Source organism: Rhinolophus hipposideros (genome assembly GCF_964194185.1).
Source record: "Rhinolophus hipposideros genome assembly, chromosome: X".
Lineage (NCBI taxonomy): Eukaryota > Metazoa > Chordata > Mammalia > Chiroptera > Rhinolophidae > Rhinolophus > Rhinolophus hipposideros.
This window is the reverse complement of record NC_138046.1, coordinates 86,398,501-86,422,312: the sequence shown is the minus strand read 5'-3', so window position 1 is coordinate 86,422,312 and position 23,812 is coordinate 86,398,501. Positions and strand designations below refer to the sequence as shown.

Here is a 23,812-nt window from a genome sequence, read left to right as displayed (position 1 = left end):
ATCGGTAGATGACTGGATTAAGAAGCTGTGGTACATTTATACAATGGAGTATTACGCAGCCATAAAGAAGAAAGAAATCTTATCATTTGCAGCAACATGGATGGATCTAGAGAACATTATGTTAAGTGAAATAAGTCAGAAAGAGAAAGACAAGTACCATATGATCTCACTTATATATGGAATCTAAAGAAAAGACTATGTGTATGAACTAATCAGAAACAGTTTTGGGGACACAAAGAAAAAACCGAGAGTTGTTAGATGGGTGTGTGTGGGGGGGGTTGGGGATAAGGGGAAAGGTGAAGGGATCAGGAAGCAGCTGGTAACCACAAGATGGCCTCAGGGTTTTTTGAAAATTAATTTGGGGAAGGTATTCAATAATGTTGTAAAGATTTTGTTGGGTATCCGATGGACATGCGTCCTATTTGGGAGACCACCTCAGGGATACTGTGGATACCTGATCATGGCATTGTACACCAGAAGCTAAACATTAATGAATGCCAACTATAATTTTATATATATAATGTGATGGTTCAGTGTGAGGTCGGAGGGATAGTGGATGGTGGAAGGGGGGTTCACAGTGTGAGGGATATAAATGATGAACGTCTAAGTATTACCTTGTCTTGTACACCTGAAACTAATAAATAAATAAAAAAAAGTAAAATAAATAAAAAAAAGATATCAAAAAACAAAACAAAAAACAAGTAAGATGAAACTCAAACACAAGTGAAGACCTATATCATAAGTTCACTAATCCATCAAAGACTCTGGCGGCTTCTTTGCTGAATTGGAAAGTGGTTTTCAAATAGCCAAAGGCTAGTTCTGTAACAGGAGGCCAAAGGAGTCGCGGAGGCATGCTGTCTGCGCCGCTCAGCCAATAGATCAACACAGGAGTTGGGTCATAGAATAAGCATTTATTAGCAGAGCACCCGTGGTCTGAGAAGACACCTCCAAAAACTGCCTTACATTCTCAGACAGGCTGGGTTATTTAACAGAAAATCAGGGCATTCTCCCAGAGGTTGCATGACGTCCTGGAGGTCTGTTCTCCTTTCATGATGCCCCCTCCGTCATCAAATCTCTTGTGGTGTGCCAGTGGTCCTAGAATGGTGGTGGAGTAACCTGGGAAAACACTAAGAGATAGAGTTTGTAATTAGCAAGCATCTACAAGTTGATCTTCTAAGATAAGGAGCTAGAACCAGGACAGGGTATCCCTGAGGCATTCTGAGTTCAGCCACAGGGGTGTGAAGGCCTCCTGAATGGGGGCAGGGCATCCAGGAGACTTATGAGTACAGGGGCCCCAGCTGGGCCCTGCTTCAATTCCCCCCAGTCTTTTATTCATTTTATTCCTATAAAATTAGTATGGTTGCAAGGGTAGGGGACGATGACCGTTCTTGGCTGCTTCTTGCTGAGCGTGGGCATCGTCCCTGCCTATGAGCACTAGAGTTCCTTGCTAATCTATTGTAGCGGGGAGAGAGGCTGTTTATGGCATATCCAGCAGTCAGAGATGCTATTAAACCTAGCTTTGTATCAGAAAAAATTTTACACAGATTTTAGTTTTCTTATTCTCCCTAGACAAGCCTGGGGAAAAGGACAGCCAAAAGGCGTTCAATGGGCTTCCCAGATGGGGCACAAGTAGAGAGGCAATAATGAGCAGCCCCAACAGTTCTGTATGAGGAGGAGCTGCGGGTCTTCAATTGGTTCACAGGAATAGGCTTGGCAGTCTTCCTGATTCGGGAAGTCCTGTGGAGACTTAAATTAAATGTTTGATTGGAGGGAAGTGGACCCAGCCTCTGACTCTCTGAAGCCCGACAACAGCTGGGGTGCTGGGGAAAACTGCAAAGGATCCCTTCCATTTAGGAGCTAACTGATCTGTTAGAGAACCCTTCCCCTCTGGCTTCCAAAGTACTTGGTACCCTGGCTTTCCATGGCTACAATGCCTAGAGACCTGGGGAGGTGTCAGTCCCCTGTATGTTTTTCAGTGCCTGCTGGACCTCTCCCAAGTTAATAATGTAGGATATTATAGAATTGAGGTCAGAATCTAAAGTAATGAGCAGCAGTGACAGCCAGGGCTTGGAGGTCTCCTGACAAAACTTTTCCAGAGTGCTTCTTAAGTCTGATTTGCCCGGTTTATGTTTCCTCTAAGATATAGGCCAACAGTCAGGAACCCGCTGAGTAAACTGAGCTCAAATCTAGGGACTTTTTATCTATCTTTACAATGAGTAGGTTTTAGAGGAAACAAAGTGGTCCAGAGTGAGCGGTCAAGAAAGAACAAATGGCTTCCATATTAATCAGGAAATCAACAGACTTACCTGTCACGTCAAGGATCACCCTCAGTTCCTCCCCTGTGATGACAACAGCTTGGGAGCCACTGGGAACTTCAGACCCAAGAATGATGAGGGCCATTTTGGGGAAGGGAGTTGGTCCCTTCTCCCTTTAGAACAGCAGGCACTCCCTCCCCTAGTGCCCTTCTAGATTTCATAGGGGGCACAACTACTTTGGAAGATCAAGACACTCCTTACTCCAGTGGTCTGGGCTTCCATACCCAGAGCAGACTCCTTTATCTGCAGTTTCCTCTTCTGGGGCTGGTGGGGTGACCCTGAAGTGGCCCTGGACTTTGTCTAGGAATTGCAGCCAAAAATCTGGCCTGTCTCTGGCCTCATCTCCAGTCTTACTCTTCCTTTCTTTCCTCATTTTCCCTGTCTTCGTTGTTAAAGACATTTAAGCAAATTTCCTGGCCTATACTCTGATGCAGAGGAGGGCACATAAACTCCAGCAGTCGTAAAATACAGAAGTTTACATAACTATTAGCAGAACTTAGTTCTTAGATTCAGTTCTTTTGAGTAACTAAAGACCTAATTAAGACAATATAAAACATAGAAAAATATTTTGATGACACATAATCTTTGCTTTTCAGGCAGAAAACTTTTTTATAACATCAGTAGCACACCAATAGTCTTGTAATAAACTTTGTCTCACTTAGCAGAGAGAGAAAACCACTACCACTGCATTTCGCCAGCTTACTTTTAATATTTAAATTTACTTAATTAATTGCATTTAACTTAACCATACATAAATTTGTTTAAAGATTTTCTTTTACAAACCTTCTATAACTTTCCCAGTTCCTCTTAGTTTGTCTCTTTTCACTCATTCAGAAATGAGCATCCTTAGGAAAAATTACTTCCTTTCAATCACTTCAAATATGTATTTCCAAACCATATACCTGCCTTGAAAACACATCACTGTTTCCGTCATATTAATTAGAATCCTTAACCTTCACAAGCTTTTTTTACTGACAACTAAAAGCAAGCAGTTAGTATTTCCACTGGAAAATCCAGAGACATATTTTGCAAACCTCAAAAGCATAGGCTTTTATAATAAAATACAAGGTCCATTTTTAACAGAATTTTATTTTTTATTTTTTTATTTCTTTTCCTCAATGAATATTTTTTTTATTAGTTTCAGGTGCACAAGACAAAGTAATACTTAGACGTTTATCATTTATATCTCTCACACTGTGGACCCCCCTCCTCCCACCCATTATCTCTCTGACATCGCACCAATCCATCACATTTCCACTGTCTCCAGTCCCAATGCATACTGCACCTCTTGTAAGTATATACATACATATGTATACATATATATAATTATAGTTAGCATTCATTATTGCTCAGCTTCAGGTGTACATTGCAGCGATCAGGCATCTACATCTTCCCAAAGGTGGTCTCCCAAAAGGGACACGTGTCCATCAGATACCCTACAAAATCTTCACAACATTATTGATTATGTTGCCCAAATTAATTTTCCAAACCCCATGGCCATCTTGTGGTTACCGACTGTTTTCTAATCCCCTCACCTTCCCCTTAATCCCCCCCCCCCGTCCATCTACCAACCCTCAGTTTTTCCTCTTTCTCTCCAAAACTGTTTCTGATTAGTTCATTCACTTATTCTTTTCTTTAGATTCCGCATATAAGGGAGATCATATGGTACTTGTCTTTCTCTGTCTGTCTTATTTCACTTAACATAATGTTCGCTAGGTCCATCCATGTTGTTGCAAATGGTAACATTTCTTTCTTCTTTATGGCTGTGCAATACTCCATTGTATAGATGTACCAAAGTTTCTTAATCCAGTCATCTACCGATGGGCATTTTGGTTGTTTCCATGTCTTGGCTATTGTGTATAGTGCTGCAATAAACATAGGAGTGCATAAAGATTTTTGAATTGGAGTTTTGGGTTTCTCTGGATAGATACCTAGGAGTGGAATTACTGGATCATAGGGTAGTTCCATTTTCAGATTTTTGAGATACCTTCGTACTGTTTTCCATAGTGGCTGCACCAATCTGCAATCCCACCAACAGTGCACAAGTGTTCCCTTTTCTCCACATCCGCGCCAGCACTTGTTGTTTGTTCATTTATTGATGATAGCCGTTTTGACTGGGGTGAGGTGGTATCTCATTGTGGTTTTTATTTGCATTTCTCTGATGGTTAGTGAGGTTGACCATTTCTTCATGTGTCTGTTTGCCATCTGTATGTCCTTTTTAGAAAAATGTCTCTTCAAGTTCTCTGCCCATTTTTTAATTGGGTTGTTTGTTTTTTTTGGAGTTGAGTTGAATGAGTTTTTTTTATAGATTTCTGATATTAACGCCTTATTAGATATATCATTCGCAAACATCTTTTCCCATTCAGTAGGATCCCTTTTTGTTTTATTGATGGTTTCCTTTGCTGTGAAAACACTTTTTAGTTTGATGTAATCCCACGTGTTTATTTTTTCTCTTACTTCTCTTGCGAGAGGGGATATGTCAGGAAAAATCTTACTCTGAGTAATGCCTGTGAAGTTTCTTCCTATATTTTCTTCTAGGTATTTTAAGGTTTCAGATCTTACATTTAAGTATTTAAACCATTTTGAATTTATTTTTGTATATGGTGTAAGGTGGTGGTCCAGCTTAATTTTTTTGCATGTGTCTGTCCAGGTTTCCCAGCACCATTTATTGAATAGACTGTCTTTACCCCATGGTACATTCTTGCTTCCATTGTCGTAGATTAAATGGCCATATAGGCATGGATTTATATCTGGACTGTCTATTCTGTTCCATTGATCTATGTGTTTTTATGCCAGTACCATGCTGTTTTGAATACTGTAGACTTGTAGAAAAATTTGATGTCAGGTATTGTTATACCTCCCACTTTATTCTTATTTCTCTAGATTGCTGAGGCTATCCGGGGCCTTTTATGGTCCCATATAAATTTTAGGATTATATGTTCAATTTCTGTAAAAATTGTCGTTGGTAGTTTGATAGGAATTGTGTTGAATATGTATAGTGCCTTACGCAGTATGGACATTTTAGCTATATTAATGATTCCTATCCATGAACATGATATGTCTTCCATCTATTTATATCTTCTTTCATTTCTTTCTTCAGTGTCTTATTATTTCCTGAGTACAGATCTTTTAATTCTTGGGTTAAATTTATTCCCAAGTATTTTATAGTCTTTGGAGCAATTGTAAATGGGACTGTTTTATTAATTTCTCCTTCTGAAGTTTTATTATTGGTATATACAAATGAAACTGATTAATGAATATTAATTTTGTATCCTGCTACTTTACTAAATTCATCTATCAGCTCTAATAGTTTCTTGGTGGAGTCTTGAGGGTTCTCGATATATAGTATCATATTATCTGCATATAATGATAATTTTACTTCCTCCTTACCAATTTGAATGCCTTTTATTTTTTTTCTTGTCTGATTGCTGTGGCTAGAACTTCCAGCAGTATGTTGAATAAAAGTGGAGATAGTGGGCAAACTTGCCTTGTTCCTGATCTTAGGGGGAATGGTTTTAGCATTTCCCCATTGAGTATGATGTTAACTGTGGGTTTATCATATATGGCCTTTATTATGTTGAGATATGATCCCTCTATTCCCACTTTCTTAAGGGTTTTTATCATAAATGGCTGCTGGATTTTATCAAATGCTATTTCTGCATCTATTGATATGATCATGTGATTTTTATTTTTCATTTTGTTAATGTGGTGTATCACATTAATTGATTTGCGGATGTTGAACTACCCTTGCATACCAGGGATGAATCCGACTTGATCATGGTGTATGATCTTTTTAATGTATTGCTGAATTCTGTTCGCCAATATTTTGTTGAGGATGTTTGCATCTATGTTCATTAGAGATATCGGCCTGTAGTTTTCTTTTTTTGTGGTGTCTTTGTCTGATTTTGGGATCAGGGTGATAGTGGCTTCGCAAAAAGTGTTTGGGAGTCTTCCCTCCGTCTGGATATTTTGGAAGAGCTTGAGAAGAATAGGTGATAATTCTTTTTTGAACGTTTTGTAAAATTCACCTGTAAAGCCATCTGGTCCAGTGCTTTTGTTTGTTGGGAGATTGCTGATTACTGATTCAATTTCCCTGATGGTAATCAGTCTATTCAGGTTTTCTGTTTCTTCTTGAGTTAGCCTTGGAAAGTTGTACGCATCTAGAAAACTGTCCATGTCTTCCATATTGTCGAATTTGTTGGCATATAGTTGCTCATAGTAATTTATTAAATTTTTTTGTATTTCTGCGGTGTCTATTGTCACTTCTCCTCTTTCATTTCTGATTTTATTAATTTGGGTCCTCTCTTTTTTTTAAATGAGTCTGGCTAAAGGTTTGTCAATTTCGTTTATCTTCTCTAAGAACCAACTCTTGGATTCATTGATCTTCTGTATTGTTTTTCTGGTTTCTATTTCATTTGTTTCCGCTCTGATGTTTATTATCTCCTTCCTTGTTCTCCCTTTGGGCTTATTTTGCTGTTCTTTTTCCAGATCCCTCAAGTGTGATGATAAACTGTTGATTAGTGATGTTTCTTGTTTCTTTAGGTAGACCTGCAATGCTATGATTTTCCCTCTTCGGACGGCTTTCGCGGCATCCCATAGATTTTGGGTCGTTGTGTTTTCATCTTCGTTTGCCTCGAGATATCTTTTGATTTCTTCCTTGATTTCTTTCTTGACCCACTCATTATTTAGTAATAAGTTATTCAGCATCCATGAGTTGGTGTGTCTTCCAGATTTTTTCCTGTAGTTCATTTCTAATTTCATAGCACTGTGATGAGAGAAGACAATTGGTATGATTTCAATTTTTTAAAAATTTATCAAGACTTGTTTTGTGGCCTAGCATATGGTCTATCTTGGAAGATGTTCCATGTGCGCTTGAGAAAAACGTGTATTGCAGCATTGGGGTGAAATGCTCTGAAAATATCAATTAAATCCAAGTGGTCCAATGTATCACATAAAGCTGCTGTTTCCATATTGATTTTCTGTCTGGAAGACCTGTGCCTTGTTGTCAGAGGTGTGTTGAAGTCCCCTACTATGATGGTGTTACTGTTGATCTTTGTCTTTATGTCAGTCAGTACCTGTTTTATATATTTAGGTCCCCCTATGTTGGGTGCATAGATGTTTACTAGGGTTATGTCCTCTTATCGGATCGATCCCTTTATTATTATATAATGCCCATTTTATCTTTTAACATGTTCTTCATTTTAAAGTCTATTTTGTCAGATATAAGTATTGCAACGCCAGCTTTTTTCTCATTTCCATTTGCATGAAATTTCTTACTCCAACCCTTCACTTTCAGCCTGTGTGTGTCTTTTGATCTGAGGTGAGTCTCTTGTATACAGCATATATAAGGGTCTTGCTTTCTTATCCACTCAGCCACCCTATGTCTCTTGATTGGAGCATTTAATACGTTTACATTTAAAGTGATTATTGATAGGTACATAGTTATTGCCATTTTTAAATTTGTAGTTAGATTGTTTTCATCTTTCTTTTATTTACAGAAGTCCTTTTAGTATTTCTTGCAATGCTGGCTGGGTGGTAATAAATTCCTTTAGCTTATTCTTTTCTGGGAAGCTCTTTATCTCTCCATCAACTTTAAATGATAGCCTTGCTGGATAAAGCAATCTAGGTTGTAGGCCTTTGTGTTCCATCATTTTGAGTATCTCCTGCCACTCCCGCCTGGCATTCAATGTTTCTGTAGAAAAGTCATTTGATAGTCTTATGGGAGTTCCCTTGTATGTAACTCTCTGTCCTTCTCTTGGTGCTTTTAGGATTCTCCCTTTGTCTTTAGGCTTTCGCATTTTAACTATAATGTGTCTTGGTGTGGACCTGTTTGGGTTTATCCTGGTTGGAACTCTCAGCACTTCCTGGGCTTTTATGTTGGTTTCCTTCATTAGGTTAGGGAAGTATTCGGGCAATATTACTTCAAATATGTTCTCAATCCCTTGCTTCCTCTCTTCACCTTCTGGTATTCCTATGATGCACAAGTTCTTGTGCTTGATGCTATCCCAGAGGTCTCAAAAACCATCTTCATTGTTTTTTATTCTTTTTTCTTTCTGTTGTTCTGTTTGGGTGATCTCTGCTAACTTGTCTTCTAAGTCGCTAATTCGATCCTCTGCTTCATATAACCTGCTGGTAATTCCTTCAAATGAGTTCTTAATTTCGGTAATTGTGTTCTTTAGTTCTAACTGGTTGTTCATTATGATTTCTACATCCTTCTTTACGTCTTCTCTAAGGTCCTTAAACATTTTTATCATCAGTGTTCTGAACGCTGTCTCTGATAGGTTGGTTACCTCTGCTTCATTTGGTTCCTGGTGTGGAGGTTTCTTCTGTTCTTTTATTTGGGACATGTTTCTTTGTTTCCCCATTCTGTCTGACTCTCTGTGTTTGCTTTGATGTATTAGGTAGATCCTCTATAGTTCTTAGTTCTTGCTGGGTTATCTTATGTAGTATGTGTCCTTTATATTTGACTTGCACTACTTCGTCCTTCTCCTCTGCGTGTGCTCCAAAGGTGATTCTTGTGTTATGTGTATTGTCCTGTTGAAGAAGATCTTTAATTGCTTTTTGCTTGTAAGTAGGTGGGGTTAACTCCTAGGCTGACTAGTTGTGAGACTTGGCTCTGCCCAACGCAGGGTGTTCTGCTGCGTGAGCACTGACCACTTAAATGTGGTTTGGACTCTATTGGCTCTTGTGCCTGCAGAGAATTCCCTCTGGGTGTGTGACTTGTAGGTCAAATACAGTAGTACTCTGGTTTGGTGTGGAGTTGGCCTCTGGATATGTTGAATCTTGTGCCTTTTAAGCTGGGCCCTTCAAGTAATCCTTCCACGAGTCTTTTAGCTGTTCTGCCTGAATAGCAGAGTTCTTTAGTGGGTTATTTTTCCCGTTTGTAATCCAGATCTTTATCTTTTAACATTGTTGTGACAAGGACCTAGAAATAGATGAACTCAGACTCATCCAGAAACTAGCAGAAAGGAATGGGGGCTAGCAAGAGCGGATTGCAGAGAGGCGCATGCCGCCGGTGAGAATATAGTGATATGACTCCCCTACTTATGGCTCCGTGGGTGTTCCTGTTTGGCCTCACCATATCCTGCGTTCTTATGTGGGGAGCGGGAGCAGAGACCCCTCAGGCTGCCCTGCGTCACAAATGGCGCAGCGAGCAGGGTCCCCTGCACGACATATGGCGTAGTTGGCAGGATACGGTGCCGGCCAAAGCTTTCGAAGGGCAGTGGAGCAGTTTGTGGGTAGGAAAGCTCAGTCTGAGGAAGACCAGGAGGAGCAGCTGCTGGAGAGCTCGATCCCCGTGGAAGGGTGGAAAGATGTGGATGGTTCCCCAATCAGCAGAGGCCGGAGAAAGTGAAGGTTGTTGCCGCCCTGTGGGCTGGGAACTGCTTGCTGAGGCAGCTTGGATGCAGGACTTGTCCCAGGAGGAAACGCTTGCTGAGCCCTCCGTGGGAGATGACGATGAGGTCAAGGTCATGCCTTACCCCCAGGACAGCCCTGGCGAATGACTATGGACTATGGGGAATTGCCTTCAATCCCTAATTTAATGGACTACTTGACTGTTTGGGAACATATCACCATGTAGTTGGAACTGGCAGATGTTTGCTTTTGTCTCTTGACCGGCCACCATTGAGAATATGTAAGCACCTTGACTGTGAGCCGCTGTTTTTCCAGCACAGTACCCCGAGAGGCCCAGGGAAAGAGTGGCAGTGCCCTGAGAGCCCTGGCTGAGTCCAGAGATAGTGGCAGTGCCCTGAGAAAGCTGGCTGTGCCCAGAGAGAGTGGCAGTACCCTGAGAGGCCCTGGTTGTGTCCAGGAAGTCTGGCTGTGCCCAGAGAGAGAGGCATGCCCTGAGAACCCTGGCTACGCCCAGAGAGAGTGGCAGTGCCCTGAGAACCCTGGCTGTGCCCAGAGACAGTGGCAGTGCCCTGAGAGCCCTGGCTGAGTCCAGGAAGTCTGGCTTTGTCCAGAGAGAGTGGCAGTGCCCTGAGAGGCCCTGACTGTGCCTGGCGAAACAGGTGGTACCCTAAGAAGCCCAGGAAGTCTGGCTGTGCCCAGAAGTACTGGGGTGGTGCCCTGAGAAATCCTGGCTGTGCCCAGAGAACCTGGCTATGTCCAGGATATTACATTCACCTCCAGGCTACTTACACAGGGACCCTCGCGGACCACGCTTGTCATGTAGATTGTGAGGCGAGAGCCTATAGGGGTGGATTGTGAGGACAATGCCCCAAAAAACAGTTTCCAGGCTCTCGGCCTCACATAGAAAGGTGCTGGATCGGGTAGATAAATGGCCATCAACTGTGATCAGATGGCCATCATCTGTGGCTAGTTGACCGTCAGCTGTAACACGTAAGCCATTGGCCACTAATATAACTGCTGTGGCTACGCTAGCATAAAGGAATGGGGGCTAGCAAAAGCCGATTGCTGAGAGGCGGATGCCGCCAGTGAGAATATAGTGATATGACTCCCCTACTTAAGGCTCCATGGGTGTTCCTGTTTGGCCTCACCATATCCTGTGTTGTTATGTGGGGAGCGGGAGCAGAGACCCCTCAGGCCGCCCTGCACTACAAATGGCGCGGCGAGCCGAGACCCCGCACGACAATATTCAAATTTTTGGAAGACTTTGAGCAGGATTGGTATTAGATCCTCTTTGAAGGTTTGGTAGAATTCAGTAGTGAAGTCAGCTGGTCCCAGACTTTTCCTTTTGGGAAGGTTTTGGATAACTGATTCAATTTCGTTACTGGTGTTCAGTCTGTTTAGATTTTCCAGTTCTTCATGGTTCAGCCTTGGAAGGCTATATGTTTCTAAGAACGTGTCCATTTCTTTTAGGTTATTGAATTTGGTGGCATATAGTCCTTCATAGTATTCTTGCATGATCCTTTGTATTTCTCTGGTGGCCATGATAACTTCCCTTTTTTCATTTCAAATTTTGTTTATTAGTGTCTTTCCTCTGTTTATCTTACAGACTCTAGCCAAGGGTTTGTCAATTTTGTTCATCTTTTCAAAGAACCAGCTCTGTGTCACATTAACTTTTTTCTATTGTCTCTTTGTTCTCTATTTCATTTAGTTCTGCTCTGATTTTTTTGTTATTTCCTTTCTTCTGCTGACCTTGGGTTTCACTTGTTCTTCTTTTTCTAGTTCTTTGAGGTGTAACATGAGGTTATTTATTTGGGATTTTTCTTGTTTCTTGAGATAGGCCTGTAATGATATAAATTTCCCTCTTAAAACTGCTTTCGCTGCATCCCAAAAATTTTGATAGGATGTATTTTCATTCTCATTTGGTTCTATGTATCTTTTGATCTCTCCTCTAATTTCTTCTTTGACCCAGTCGTTCTTTAAAAGTATGTTGTTTAATCTCCATGTATTTGTGTTTTTCCTGCTTTCTTTTTGCATTTGATATCCAATTTCAAAGCCTTGTGTTCAGAGAATATGCTTGGTATGATTTCAATCTTCTTAAATTTGCGGAGGCTGATTTTATGTCCCATAATATGGTCTATCCTTGAGAATGTTCCATGTACACTGGAAAAGAATGTATAGTCTGATGTTTTAGGGTGAAGTGCTCTATGAATGTCTATTATGTCCATTTCATCTAATGTGGCATTTAGGGCTGCTATTTCGTTATTTATTTTCTGTTTGGATGATTGATCCATAGCTGTCAATGATGTATTTAAGTCCCCTAGTATAATTGTGTTTTGGTCAATTTCTCCCTTTAGTTCTGTTAGTAGTTGCTTGGTATATTTTGGTGCTCCCTGATTGGGGGCATAAATATTGATGACTGTTATGTCTTCTTGTTTATAGTCCCCTTCACCATTATGAAATGTCCATCTTTGTCTCTTATTATCTTTTTCACCCTGAAGTCTGTTTCATCTGATATCATTATGGCTATACTTAATTTTCTCTGGGTGCCATTATCTTGGAGTGTCAATTTTCACCCTTTTACTTTGAGTCTGTGGTTGTCCTTGTAGCTCAGATGTGTCTCTTGGAGACAGCATATGGTTGGGTTTACTTTTTTGATGCAATCTGCTACTCTGTGCCTTTTTATTGGAGCATTCAGTCCATTTACATTTAGGGTGATTATTGTTTTGTGAGTATTTTGTCTCATTCTATCTTTAGTTTTCAGGTAAGGCCGTGTCTCCATAGTTTCTTTGCCTTTTTGTTGTTGTCCATGATTTCTGTGTGGTGGTATTCTATGATGTTTCCCTCTGTTTCTTCTTTTATTACAGTATATATTTCAGTTCTGGATTTTTTTTGAGTGGTTACCCTTAAGTTAATGTAAAAGAAAGTTTGATATTTAGAGTCTTCCAGTTTCTTCAGCACGCTTACTTTCTCTATTACCATATTCCAGTTCAGGCCTTTACTCTCCCCCTTTTTATGTTTTGCTTGCCACAAGTTGTCCCTGTTGATGGTGGTCTAATAGCCTCCTTTAGTATTTCTTGTAGTGCAGGTCGTGTATTTGAAAATTCCCTCAGCTTCTGTATGTCTGGAAAGGTCTTTATTCCTCCTTCATATATAAAGGATATCTTTGCTGGATATATTATTCTTGGCTCATAATTTCTCTCTTTCAATAGTTTGAATATTTGGTTCCCCTCCCTCCTGGCTTGTAGAGTTTCTGCTGAAAAATCTGATGATAATCTAATGGGCTTTCCTTTGTAGGTTACCATCTTCTTTTCCCTGGCTGCCTTGAGGATTCTTTCTTTGTCATTGATTTTAGACAGCTTCAATACAAAGTGCCTTGGAGAAGGCCTGCTGTGTTGAGGTAATTAGGTGTTCTATTTGCTTCTTGGATTCGAGGATCCAGTTCTGTCACAAGTTTGGGAAGTTCTCATCAACAATTTGTTTGAATATATTATGTGTTCCATTCTCTGTTTCTTCTCCTTCTGGTATGCCCATTATTCTTATATTGCTCTTTCTGATGGAATCTGAAAGTTCTTGTAGAGTTCTTTCATTTCTTTTAAGTCTCAAGTCTCTTTCTTCTTCCATCTGTGTAATTTCCAGGTTTCTATTTTCGATGTCACTGATTTTTTCCTCCATCTGGTCAACTCTACTGCCTAAGCTGGTTATTTCATTCTTAATTTCTTCTATTGAGTTCTTAATCTCCAGAAATTATATTTGGTTCTTTTTTAAAATTTCAATGTCTTTCGTAAAATATTCGTGTTGTTTTTTGATTGCGTTTCTGAATTCAGTAAATTGCCTTTCTGTGTTTCCTTGCATCTCGTTGATTTTTTTCAGAACTGCTATCTTGAATTCTCTGTCATTTAAATCACATATTTCCGTATCTTTAAGTTTCTTTTCTGGAGACCTTTCCCTTTCTTTCTGCGTTGTCTTGTTGCCTTGGTTATTCATGACAATTACTGATTTATTATTTCTCTTCCTAGACATCTACAGGAGTGGCTTCTGCAACAGGTTGATAGGAAGAGGTCTTTCTTTAACAATTTTTATCATTGAACACAACATAGTAAACGTGAAATCTTAAGTTCACAACAGATGCTGAGAAAACATGTCCAGACATCCACTCTATATAATTATTAATAAAAAGTTTCATCTAAAATCTTATTTCAGTTAACATTTATTAGTTCTTGACTCTATGAGATTTCAAAGTTAATTATTACCCAAGCTATTTTCTTGACAAATTTTGTAATAGGTAACCTCAATTTATTTTTATAAACCCAGGTAAAAACATACCATATTTAATATTAATATCCTTCAAAGCCATATCTAATTCAGTCAAGAGTTAAACCAGCCTTAGTATTAAATATTTTCTTAGATCACATGATCCTGAAAAGTCTTGGGTTAGTTATTTGTTGTTTATTTCTAATATATATAAGTGCTTAACCTTTTTCTTTAAGCCAATCAAATATCATAAACTGGTAATACCATTCGTAGGCAAAAAACACTACATTATATATGTAAAACACAAAGAAGCACGGATATCAGAGATCATACACATATAAACAGAAGTATTAACAATTGCAGAGAGGACCTCAGGTCTTACAATTGTCCTGTACAATTTCAAAGAGGTTGGAAAAAAAGGGTGGAGGTCCGGATTGAGAGACTGGCTCGTTTTTAAAAATGCCACCTTTTTTCTTTCAATTACTTCAGCTTCAGGCAGTAATAGTTAGCTGTGGTTTACCCTTCAGGTTATTTCCCAGAATGAAAGTCACTGAGAGAGAGAGAGAAAAGAACAACAACAACAACAACTTGTTAAGACCTCCACTTTTGCCAAGTTTCTGAATATAGAGTTGGTGTCTAATCCATACCAATTCCAAACTTTCTTGGGGTTTTGCAGCCATCATGCTGCACCTAAACCTTCACAAGTTCACCAGGGTTTATGCTTTCTTTTTCGTGGTGCAAGGTGCAATCCTTTATCTTTTACTTTACATGGACTATTCCAAGACACCCTTCACCATTGGGCTTGTACATAAGAAATTTCATCCTATTTCCCAGACCTGTAACAGAACAATTCCAGTTACAAAATAGTATACAAGTGTAATTCACTGAACTATTGAGCGACCAGTTCTCCCCAGAATCTAATATATACATTGGTCAAGCAGTATTACAATAGAATACTAATTTCTTTTTGGTCAACGGCTTATGGCCGTAATCTTGCCAATAGGCTGATATTTTGCCCAGTGGGCTCCTGGCCGGGATTGAAACTTTAGATTCCATTACTGAGTTGGAACAAAGGCAGTCACACTTGACACGCAGAGCTAAATATTCCCTGGATCAGCCAGACAAAATCCAGACAAATACCAGGAAAAAAAACAAAATCAGATTTGGATCCGAACACCAGTTACAGAAAACAGACTTAGCTAGGTGACAGTTTAGGACGCGATATCATCTTATTCCATATACATATGGCCCGTCGACCATCAGACAGTCAGCCAGTGGGCTAAAGCAGAAACAGATGTGGCCTTAAGACCACCACATTCCCAAAGACCCAACCCAGACGTGGTGGCTTTTACAGTGCAGCAGATGGGCCCGCTGCCCGGGAAACAGAGTTACCAACCACATGTGCGTTTCCAGATACGGAGCAAGCTTGCAAACAGAACCTCTCACTGGTGTGGGCATTATGTCCTGTTGGATATTGCAGTGTCACCTATTTGGCTCCAGTGAGCCAGTACGACCTCCAGATGGCCCTCAGAGAGGAGACCAGATGGTGAGTGCAAAATCCTTTGGCGGCGCATGCCTGGGCCACCCCACTTTCGGAACTAGTAACTAGAGGCAGGAAAACAGAGCAAACACTTATTCTACACTAACTTAGCAGAAAGGCGACCCTGACAGGCGGGCCCTGGTGCAAGCCCCCTCTGGCGAGCAAAATCGCTCAGCAGCTGCTTCCAGAGCTTGGTCCCCCCGCACCAAGGAAATCGCCCAGTCCAGGCAGGCCCCGAGACCTTGCGCAAGCCAAAAGGCTTACTGGAGAAACCTCGAGGTGGTCTCATCGGGGTCACCAGAAACTGTAACCACAGGCCAAAGGAGTCTGGGGCTCGTGCTGCCTGAGCCGCTCAGCCAATCGAACAAGCGTTTATTATCAGAGCACCAGTGGTCCGAGAAGACAGCAGGTTAACACCTCCAAAACCTGCCTTACATTCTCAGACTGGCTGGGGGTATTTAACGGAAAATCAGGGCACTCTCCCAGAGGTTGCATGACATCCTGGAGGTCTGTTCTCCTTTCATGATGCCCCCTCTGTCATAGTATTTCTTGTGTCAGCCAGTGGTCCCTGAACGGTGGTGGAGTAACCTGGGAAACCTCTAAGCCAGAGTTTGTAATTAGCAAGCATCTACAAGGTGATCTAAGATAAGGAGCCAGAACTGGGACAGAGCATCCCGGAGGCATTCTGAGCTCAGCCCCAGGGGTGTGAAGCCCACCTGGATGGAGGCAGGGCATCCCTGAGGCATTCTGAGCTCAAGCTGCAGAGTGAAGCCAGCCAGAATGAGGGTAGGGCATCCCAGAGGCATGCTGAGTACATGGGGCCCAGCTGGGCCCGGCTTTAGTTCCTCAGTTTTGTGGGCTATTCTATTCACAATGCAATGGCTACAGATGCAAAATACATTTTAGTTTAATCTACATTATTGACATTTTTGCATCACTTCTTAATTTAGACGGTAAATCAAACCCTGACTTCCTGATCTCCGTGTGTACTGTAAATGCCCCCATCATGGCCTGTTTCAAGCTGCCAATGTGTAGTCACAGAATACATACCTAAGAAAAGATGTGCATTTGAATAGCATTACATAAAATTTTCATAACACAGTACAAAAGACGTAAATAACTTCAAGAACCTAGACAACAGTAAAAAGTAATAAATAGGAAGCAATGGGTTTGGAGAATTTTACGTTTATTTTTCATGTAAGTCATTTTTTTGTAAGTTCATACAATTTAATTTTAATCATCAGCTGTAGAGAGTCAACAAGCCACTGGACTTGACCTGGTTCTCTTCACAGAGTCATGTACCCCTGAGACAGAACCTAACCAGTCCATCATAAAGAGAACCCCACCTTCTATTCTCCTCCTCCAGTTGACCCGCAAGAGTAAAATTAGGACTCAGATTCCCTGAAGTTACGTTCCCTTTAAACCTCAAGTCCCCTACTGTAAACTTAAAGTACTTCTTCTCTAGAAATCCCTGGCTGCAGGCAGTCACCGCCATCTGTGTGTGTTGGATCAACGCAGAAACTCTACTATGCTTGGTGCTCTGTTCTCTATGGTCTCAGCTGTTGTCTATGCAGGGCCAGTCCTTTACTTCATGGCAAAAGAATGTTAAAGGTGCTCTTAGTGACAGAGAGAAGCTAAACGTAGGCTGGATGCTGGATGCTGGTTACTCTTCTGGAAACATGAGAATTTCTGGATTTGAAAAAAAACTGTATGCAAATGCTTTTATTTTCTGGCTGAGAACTGTAGTTTGTAATAAAGAACTGTGTAACTGTGAGGATTAAGTAGATAAGTAGTAGATGTGAAACACTTAGCACAGTAGTCCCTGGTAAATCTTAAGAGCTGCTATCAGAGAGCCCTGATTTGAATCCTGAGCCCTTCCTATAGTGGCTGTGTATTTCTGGGCAAGTTCAATAGCCCCTGAGTCTCAGCGTTGTTGTTGTTTGTTTTCTCTTTTACCTGGGCCATAACAACAGTGCATACTGCACAGTGTTGTTCTAAGGATTAAAATGGATGTTGGAACATAGTTAGCCCTCAAAAATACACCTCTCATTCTAATTATGGTTATTTCTGATTCCAGTGGCAAAACCCTTTACCAACCTATTGTGTTGCTAGACTGTGAGTTTTCTGGGGCTTGCGAGCCTGTCACATTGTTAGATCAATATCGAATCTGTTTTAAGGATTTCTGTTTGTCCTGTCTGTATGGATCAGGTAGCACTGATTTATTTGCCACTGCCATTTTCTGAGCATAAAAATGCAGATCAGGGGGCTGGCCCGGTGGCTCAGGCGGTTAGAGCTCCATGCTCCTAACTCCGAAGGCTGCCGGTTCGATTCCCACATGGGCCAGTGAGCTCTCAACCACAGGTTGCCAGTTCAATTCCTTGAGTCCCACAAGGGGTGGTGGGCTGCGCCCCCTGCAACTAAGATTGAACACGGCACCTTGAGCTGAGCTGCTGCTGAGCTCCCGAATGGCTCAGTTGGTTGGAGCGCGTCCTCTCAACCACAAGGTTGCCAGTTTGACTCCTGCAAGGGATGGTGAGCTCCACCCCCTGCAACTAGCAATGGCAACCTGACCTGGAACTGAGCTGCGCCCTCCACAACTAAGACTGAAAAGACAACAACATGAAGCTTAACGGCACCCTCCACAACTAAGATTGAAAGGACAGCAACTTGACTTGGAAATAAAGTACTGGAAGTACACACTGTTCCCCGATAAAGAACTGTTCCCCTTCCCCAATAAAAATCTAAAAAAAAATGCAGATCAGTAATAATGCCTAATATACAGAGGGTGCCATAAAAATGTAGACACATTTTAAGAAAGGAAAAAAATTGCATTAAAATTGTAATACTCAACATATACCATTAATGAAAGACGAATACAAGTCATTTGACTTCTTCAATTACAAGAGGGGCTCAAAGTGGTTACCATCAATGTAATTTTAATACAGTTTTTTCCTTTCTTAAAATGTGTATACATTTTTTGGCACCCTCTGTATATTGATAGCCATGTGTTAATCCCTGATGCTCCCACAAGATTCACGACCAATAACACCTGGTTGTGCTCTGTACAGCACAAAAACAGTACTTTCTGTTTTTTCTGGTAACCCGGGGAAGTAGGTTTCTCCTCTCTGGGGGTTATGTCCAGAGTCCCCAAACCAGTAAGTGGTGATTAAGGGTATGTTATGAATCAAGAACCCCATACCTTTCACCCTACTCCAAACTGCCTTCAGTTGTATGAGGTAATATGCACTGTCTTCCCAACTGGGCTATAGGATCATTAAAGGCAGAAAACATGATTTAGCATTCTCCTGTGCCCCTGGTACCTAATTTAATGTTAAGCCCATAGTAGGTATGCATGAAATACCTGTTGACTAGTTCATGGAATCGCAGTTTGTATTTAAAAATTGACATAATTGTGTAGATATTGATCACTGTACTATATACCCAAAGCTGAAGTAGAATAGTAGAATAATATTGACTGTCAACTATAATTATATATATACACACACGTATATACATATATATACATATATAATTATAGTTGACAGTGAATATTATTCTACCATTCTACTATACTAGAATGTATATATATATATATATACATATATGTATACGTGTATATATATACATGTATATATATATATTCATTCACGGTTGTAAAGTACAGCATAGGGAATATAGTCAATGGTATTATAACCGCTATATAGGATGTCATAGGAGTAGTAGACTTGGGGGGGGTTATCACTTTGTAAGAGGTGTAAATGTCTAAGCACTATGTTGTTTTGTACACCTGAAACTAACATAAAAAAATTATCTAACAAGAAAATAAAAATATAAAATTTACATAATTGGAGAGGACTGAATCGGTAATGATATCATAGCTAGAGAAAGAATGTGTCAGTCAAAAGCACTCTCCACTAAAAGTATTTTTCTGTTCTTAGAAGCCATGCCTGTGAGTTGGTGAAGGAGAGTTGAGGCACTGGCTATTTAATCAGATAGTTGTTCCAAAAAACTAAGGATTTTTTTTTTATAGATTTTATTGGGGAAGGGGAACAGGACTTTCTTGGGGAAGAGGGCATACTTCCAGGATTTTTTCCAAGTCAAGGTGTTGTCCTTTCAATCGTAGTTGTGGAGGGCACAGTTCAGCTCCAGGTCCAGTTGCCATTGTTAGTTGCAGGGGACAGAGCCCACTATTCCTTATGGGAGTCGAGGAGTCGAACCAGCAACCTTGTGGTTGAGAGCACACAGGCCCATCTGGGAATCAAACCAGCAGCCTTCAGCGTTAGGAGCACAGGGCTCCAACCGCCGGAGCCACCAGGCCAGCCCCAAACCAAGGATCTTTATACTGTTTTACTTGCATAACTTTTATTTAATTAAAAATTATCATGTGCCATTATTTGCATGGATAAAAATAAGTAAAATAAATAACACAATATCATGCACTTTATTTTCATTTAGTTAATTCATCTGCAATGTACTAAGCACTTACCTTGTTCAGGTAATTAACTCTCAGGTACCATTGTTATGCATTTTTAAACACATTACTTACTTTTTAATGGACATTTCCTTACCCTTCTCTCACTTTCTCAGATTATATGAGCATTACAGCAATGCAATACAGCAATTGCAAAGGTTATCACAGCACCCTTTGCAAATTCCAGGTTACAGGTAAGTTGGTCAGTGGACAAATATGGGCCAACAAAATAAGGTCTCAGCTCCCCATAAGCAATTTCTCTATTCTTATTCTCTATCCCCCTTCTCTTAATGTTAGCTACCTTTATATAAAGAGGGATAATGGAGACTTGGAATTCTGGATGAATTGACACGGTGATTTCACCAGTGTCCTCTGAAGAACCAGTAGAGATGTTTTTTGTCACTTGGACCATTGGTTTAACATCACGGAAGTAACAACTTTCATGTTCAGGGTGCAGACAAGTTACCACCCCGCCCTGGTCAGTGATGTGTCCCACATCCCTTGGAAGGCCGGACCAAAGACCAACATTCGCATGAGAAACTTGGGAATTGTGTTAGGTAAGCAGACTCTGAGTTGGCTCAAGGCTCCTCGTACATGAAAGGACTCACTTATCCATGCACATGTCAACAAGGCAGGACACGTAGCTCAATATCAAGGTACTGCTCTTGTTTTTTACCTTTCATTCAGCCTCCCCACAACTGCTCCAAAAGAACAGAGATTTGGGTACTGCTTCACTAAAAACACAGTAACTGCAATTTAAGAACCATTGCATTGTTCAGGATCTGCATTTTTTTTTATTATGTTGACTCCTTGAACTAGCATATAAGCTTCAATGGAACCAGAACATTGTCAGTTTGCTTCAGTGGTGCCTAGTCATATTCAGTGCATAATAAATACTTGTTGCGTGGATAATCTGATGTACGAATGTGCTTTGAACACAAGGTCCATCCTAAAGAAGGCTCCTTCCTGGCTTCTGATTAGCATAGAAAGTGGCCAAGGGAAGCTTCAGGGTCTCCCAAAGTCTAGTAAAGCCAATACAAATAAGACTGCAGGCTTCCTGATTTAGGCAGACCTAGAATGGAATTCTGCTTTTCTCCCTTGCAAGTTCTGTGACACCGGCATTGCTCTAGAACTACCCTTAGTCTGTTACCTCCTCTGCAGAGTTGTGTAAAATTCACCGGAGCTCTCATTCATTTATTCAAGAAGAATTTATTGAATGTCCTCTATGTGCCAGGCACTGTCATGAGTGCTAGGAATAAGTACATTTCCGGGCCTCTGGAAGGTCACAGTGGCAAAAGAGACAAGTTACCATGGTTTACATGACCATGGGGTTGGGCTCTGACGGCTATATTACAGCAAGCCACTGGCAGATGCATTAAGTGAAACCTCTGTTCAGGTTCTTCCAATCTTTCTGGTAAAGAGTATGTATCTCTAAAAGGCCCCCAGCTTGCCTCTCCAATCAACTGTGTATTTCTGGCTCAAGCTCCAGACAAGTGGAGCTCAAAAACTCAAATGACAGCAAAAGTCACAACGGAGCAAAATATCTTTCCTCTGTGGAGACGCCCATCAATGTTGGCATATAAGCAGTTTTCATAGAGTTCTAGCGTGCAAGGAAGAAACTCCAAGATTTGCAAGAATCTCCAAGGTAAGCATCACCACTTTGGAGCAGTGGCTGAACCCTTGTTCAGAAAAATGGCACAAGAATTTGGATGGAGAGCCAGTCTGGGCTGGGCATGTTTCGGTGGCTTTCAGGGCACAGAGATGACGGAGACGAGGCCCCTGACCTCTGGGAGGTCACAGTTATATAAGGAGGAAACAGAAACAGATCATCTCAATGGGTACATTTTTTTTTCTATCCCAACTACTCAGGGAGGTATTTATCAGTATCTGCTCCCTGCCTTCTACATGTGAGGGAACAGGTTGAAAGGTGTCAGGAATCTTCAGTAGTTGGTGATGAAGCTGGAACTCACACCCAGGTTTGTCTGTCTCCAAAGATAGCCCTTTATCCACTTACTATGACAACACATCACTTGACATTTTACTTGCTGAGGTATACCTGTCCTTCCTGAGGAGACCTGCATTATCCTTCCTATAGGGCTCGCATGTGGAAAACCTAGGACACCACCCGGAAAAAGTATCCCCATTAAGTGTTAGGTCAGACCTCAAAGTTGCTGCTCTGAACCCAAGTGGCTTGCGGGTCAACTATGTCACTTTATAGTGAGTCTGGAAGGAGAAAGCCGCGTGGAAAGTGACAGCACTAATAGAGGCACCAGTTCTGAATGAAAACTGGTGGCACGTTATAGGTGGGAGCTTGGGCTAATTGCAGGGAGCTGCAGGGAGCATTGGAGTCAGACTGACCTACTGGTGAAACCAGACCACGTCACTATTTAGCTCCACATCCCTGACCGTGTTAAGAATTTCTGCAGCCTGTCACACCTGCCCATCCCTCGGCCTGGTGTTAGATAAGAGTCTTACTCTGTGTTTCCAGTACCTCTTTTTCTTATCCCTGTCAGAGCCCTTGTCAAAATGTTTGCTAATGCCATTTCTGTATAAGTGTCTGTCCCGCAGATTGGAAGCATTTGTAGCCTTGGCTTGGTTCTTCTCCTTGTCCAGAAAGCCTAGTCGCGTACACACAGGTGTTCGCTGTGTGTTTATTGGGCAACCGCCCCCTCCGTAAAGGATAGCTATGACACCACCACTACACTCAAACTTCCTTTCACTTAGAGGGAGATTTGTGGTTTTCATCCTCACCCTGTGTTTAGAACCTGGCAGACCTTCCACTCCTGACTTACTTGCTTCTTAATGAATCTTGTTATTATCCTATGCGCTGATCTCACTTCAGGTTGAGAGCACGTTAGATGACTTACTTAAACTTTCCCAAATACAAACTGTGTGACACACAGTGAGTCTTCAATATGTCCTTGTTGGGTGAATTAACTGTTGAATTCACACAAGCCGGCCAATTATATTATTTTATTTTAGAGTTTAAATTCATAGATATTGTTTGGACAGAATTAAATCAATCCTGGCAGAGTTAAATTCCTGAACCCAATGATTTAGCGAAACTGTCAACATAAGTAAACATTTTCACAGTCACAAGCAGATGACTCTCCTGGTTTCCTCCTACTCCTTGACAATTCATTTTCAACCTATTTGAATTATTCCTTTTCTTGTTTTTTTAAATTACATTTATTGGGGTAACATTGGTGAATAACACTATGTAACCCTCATGTGTAGGAGATTATAATTCGACATCAGTGTACTCTATTGCATGCTCCCCGCACAAAGCCTTTGTCCTTCTGTCATCATACATTTGACCCCCTTTACCCACTTCATCCTCCACCACCACCCCCCTTCCCTGTGGTAAACCATGATGCTGTTCTCTATATCTATGAGTTTGTTTGTTTTGTTACTTCATTTGTTCTTTTTATTTTACATTCCACATATGACTGTCATCATACGGTTTTTGTCCTTTCCTGTCTGACATTTCACTTAGCATAATACTTTCAAGATCCATCCGTGTTATGGCAAATGGCAATATTTCATGTTTTTATGGCTGAGAGGTATTCCATTGTAGATATGTACCACATCTTTTTATGAAATCATCTGTCGATGGATACTTATGTTGTTTCCATATCCTGGCCAACATGAATAATCCTGCAATGAACACAGGGGTACATATATCTTTATGAGTAAGTGTTTCCATATTTTTCATGTAAATACTCAGAAGAGGAATTGCTGGATCATATGGTAGTTCTATTGTTATTATTATTTTTTTGATGAACTGCCATACCGTTTTCCCACAGTGGCTACACTAATTTACATTCTCACCAACAGTGTGTGAGGGTCCCTTTCTCCACTTCCTCTCCAACACTTGTT

General features: G+C 40.9%; 1 protein-coding gene across 2 annotated transcripts in view; it reads right to left on the bottom strand.

The window, feature by feature from the left end:
* Positions 1-984: 984 nt before the first annotated feature.
* LOC308495436 (uncharacterized protein) overlaps positions 985-23,812 on the bottom strand; it is a gene marked incomplete at its 5' end in the record, with an annotated part of 111,069 nt that continues 88,241 nt past the window's right edge. For both annotated transcript variants that reach the window (XM_081043648.1, XM_081043645.1), the window contains one exon: positions 985-1,127. Coding sequence is in view for 1 of the 2 variants with exons in the window: in XM_081043645.1 (XP_080899771.1) it covers positions 986-1,127 (142 nt within the window). The remainder of the gene's footprint in view (positions 1,128-23,812) is intronic.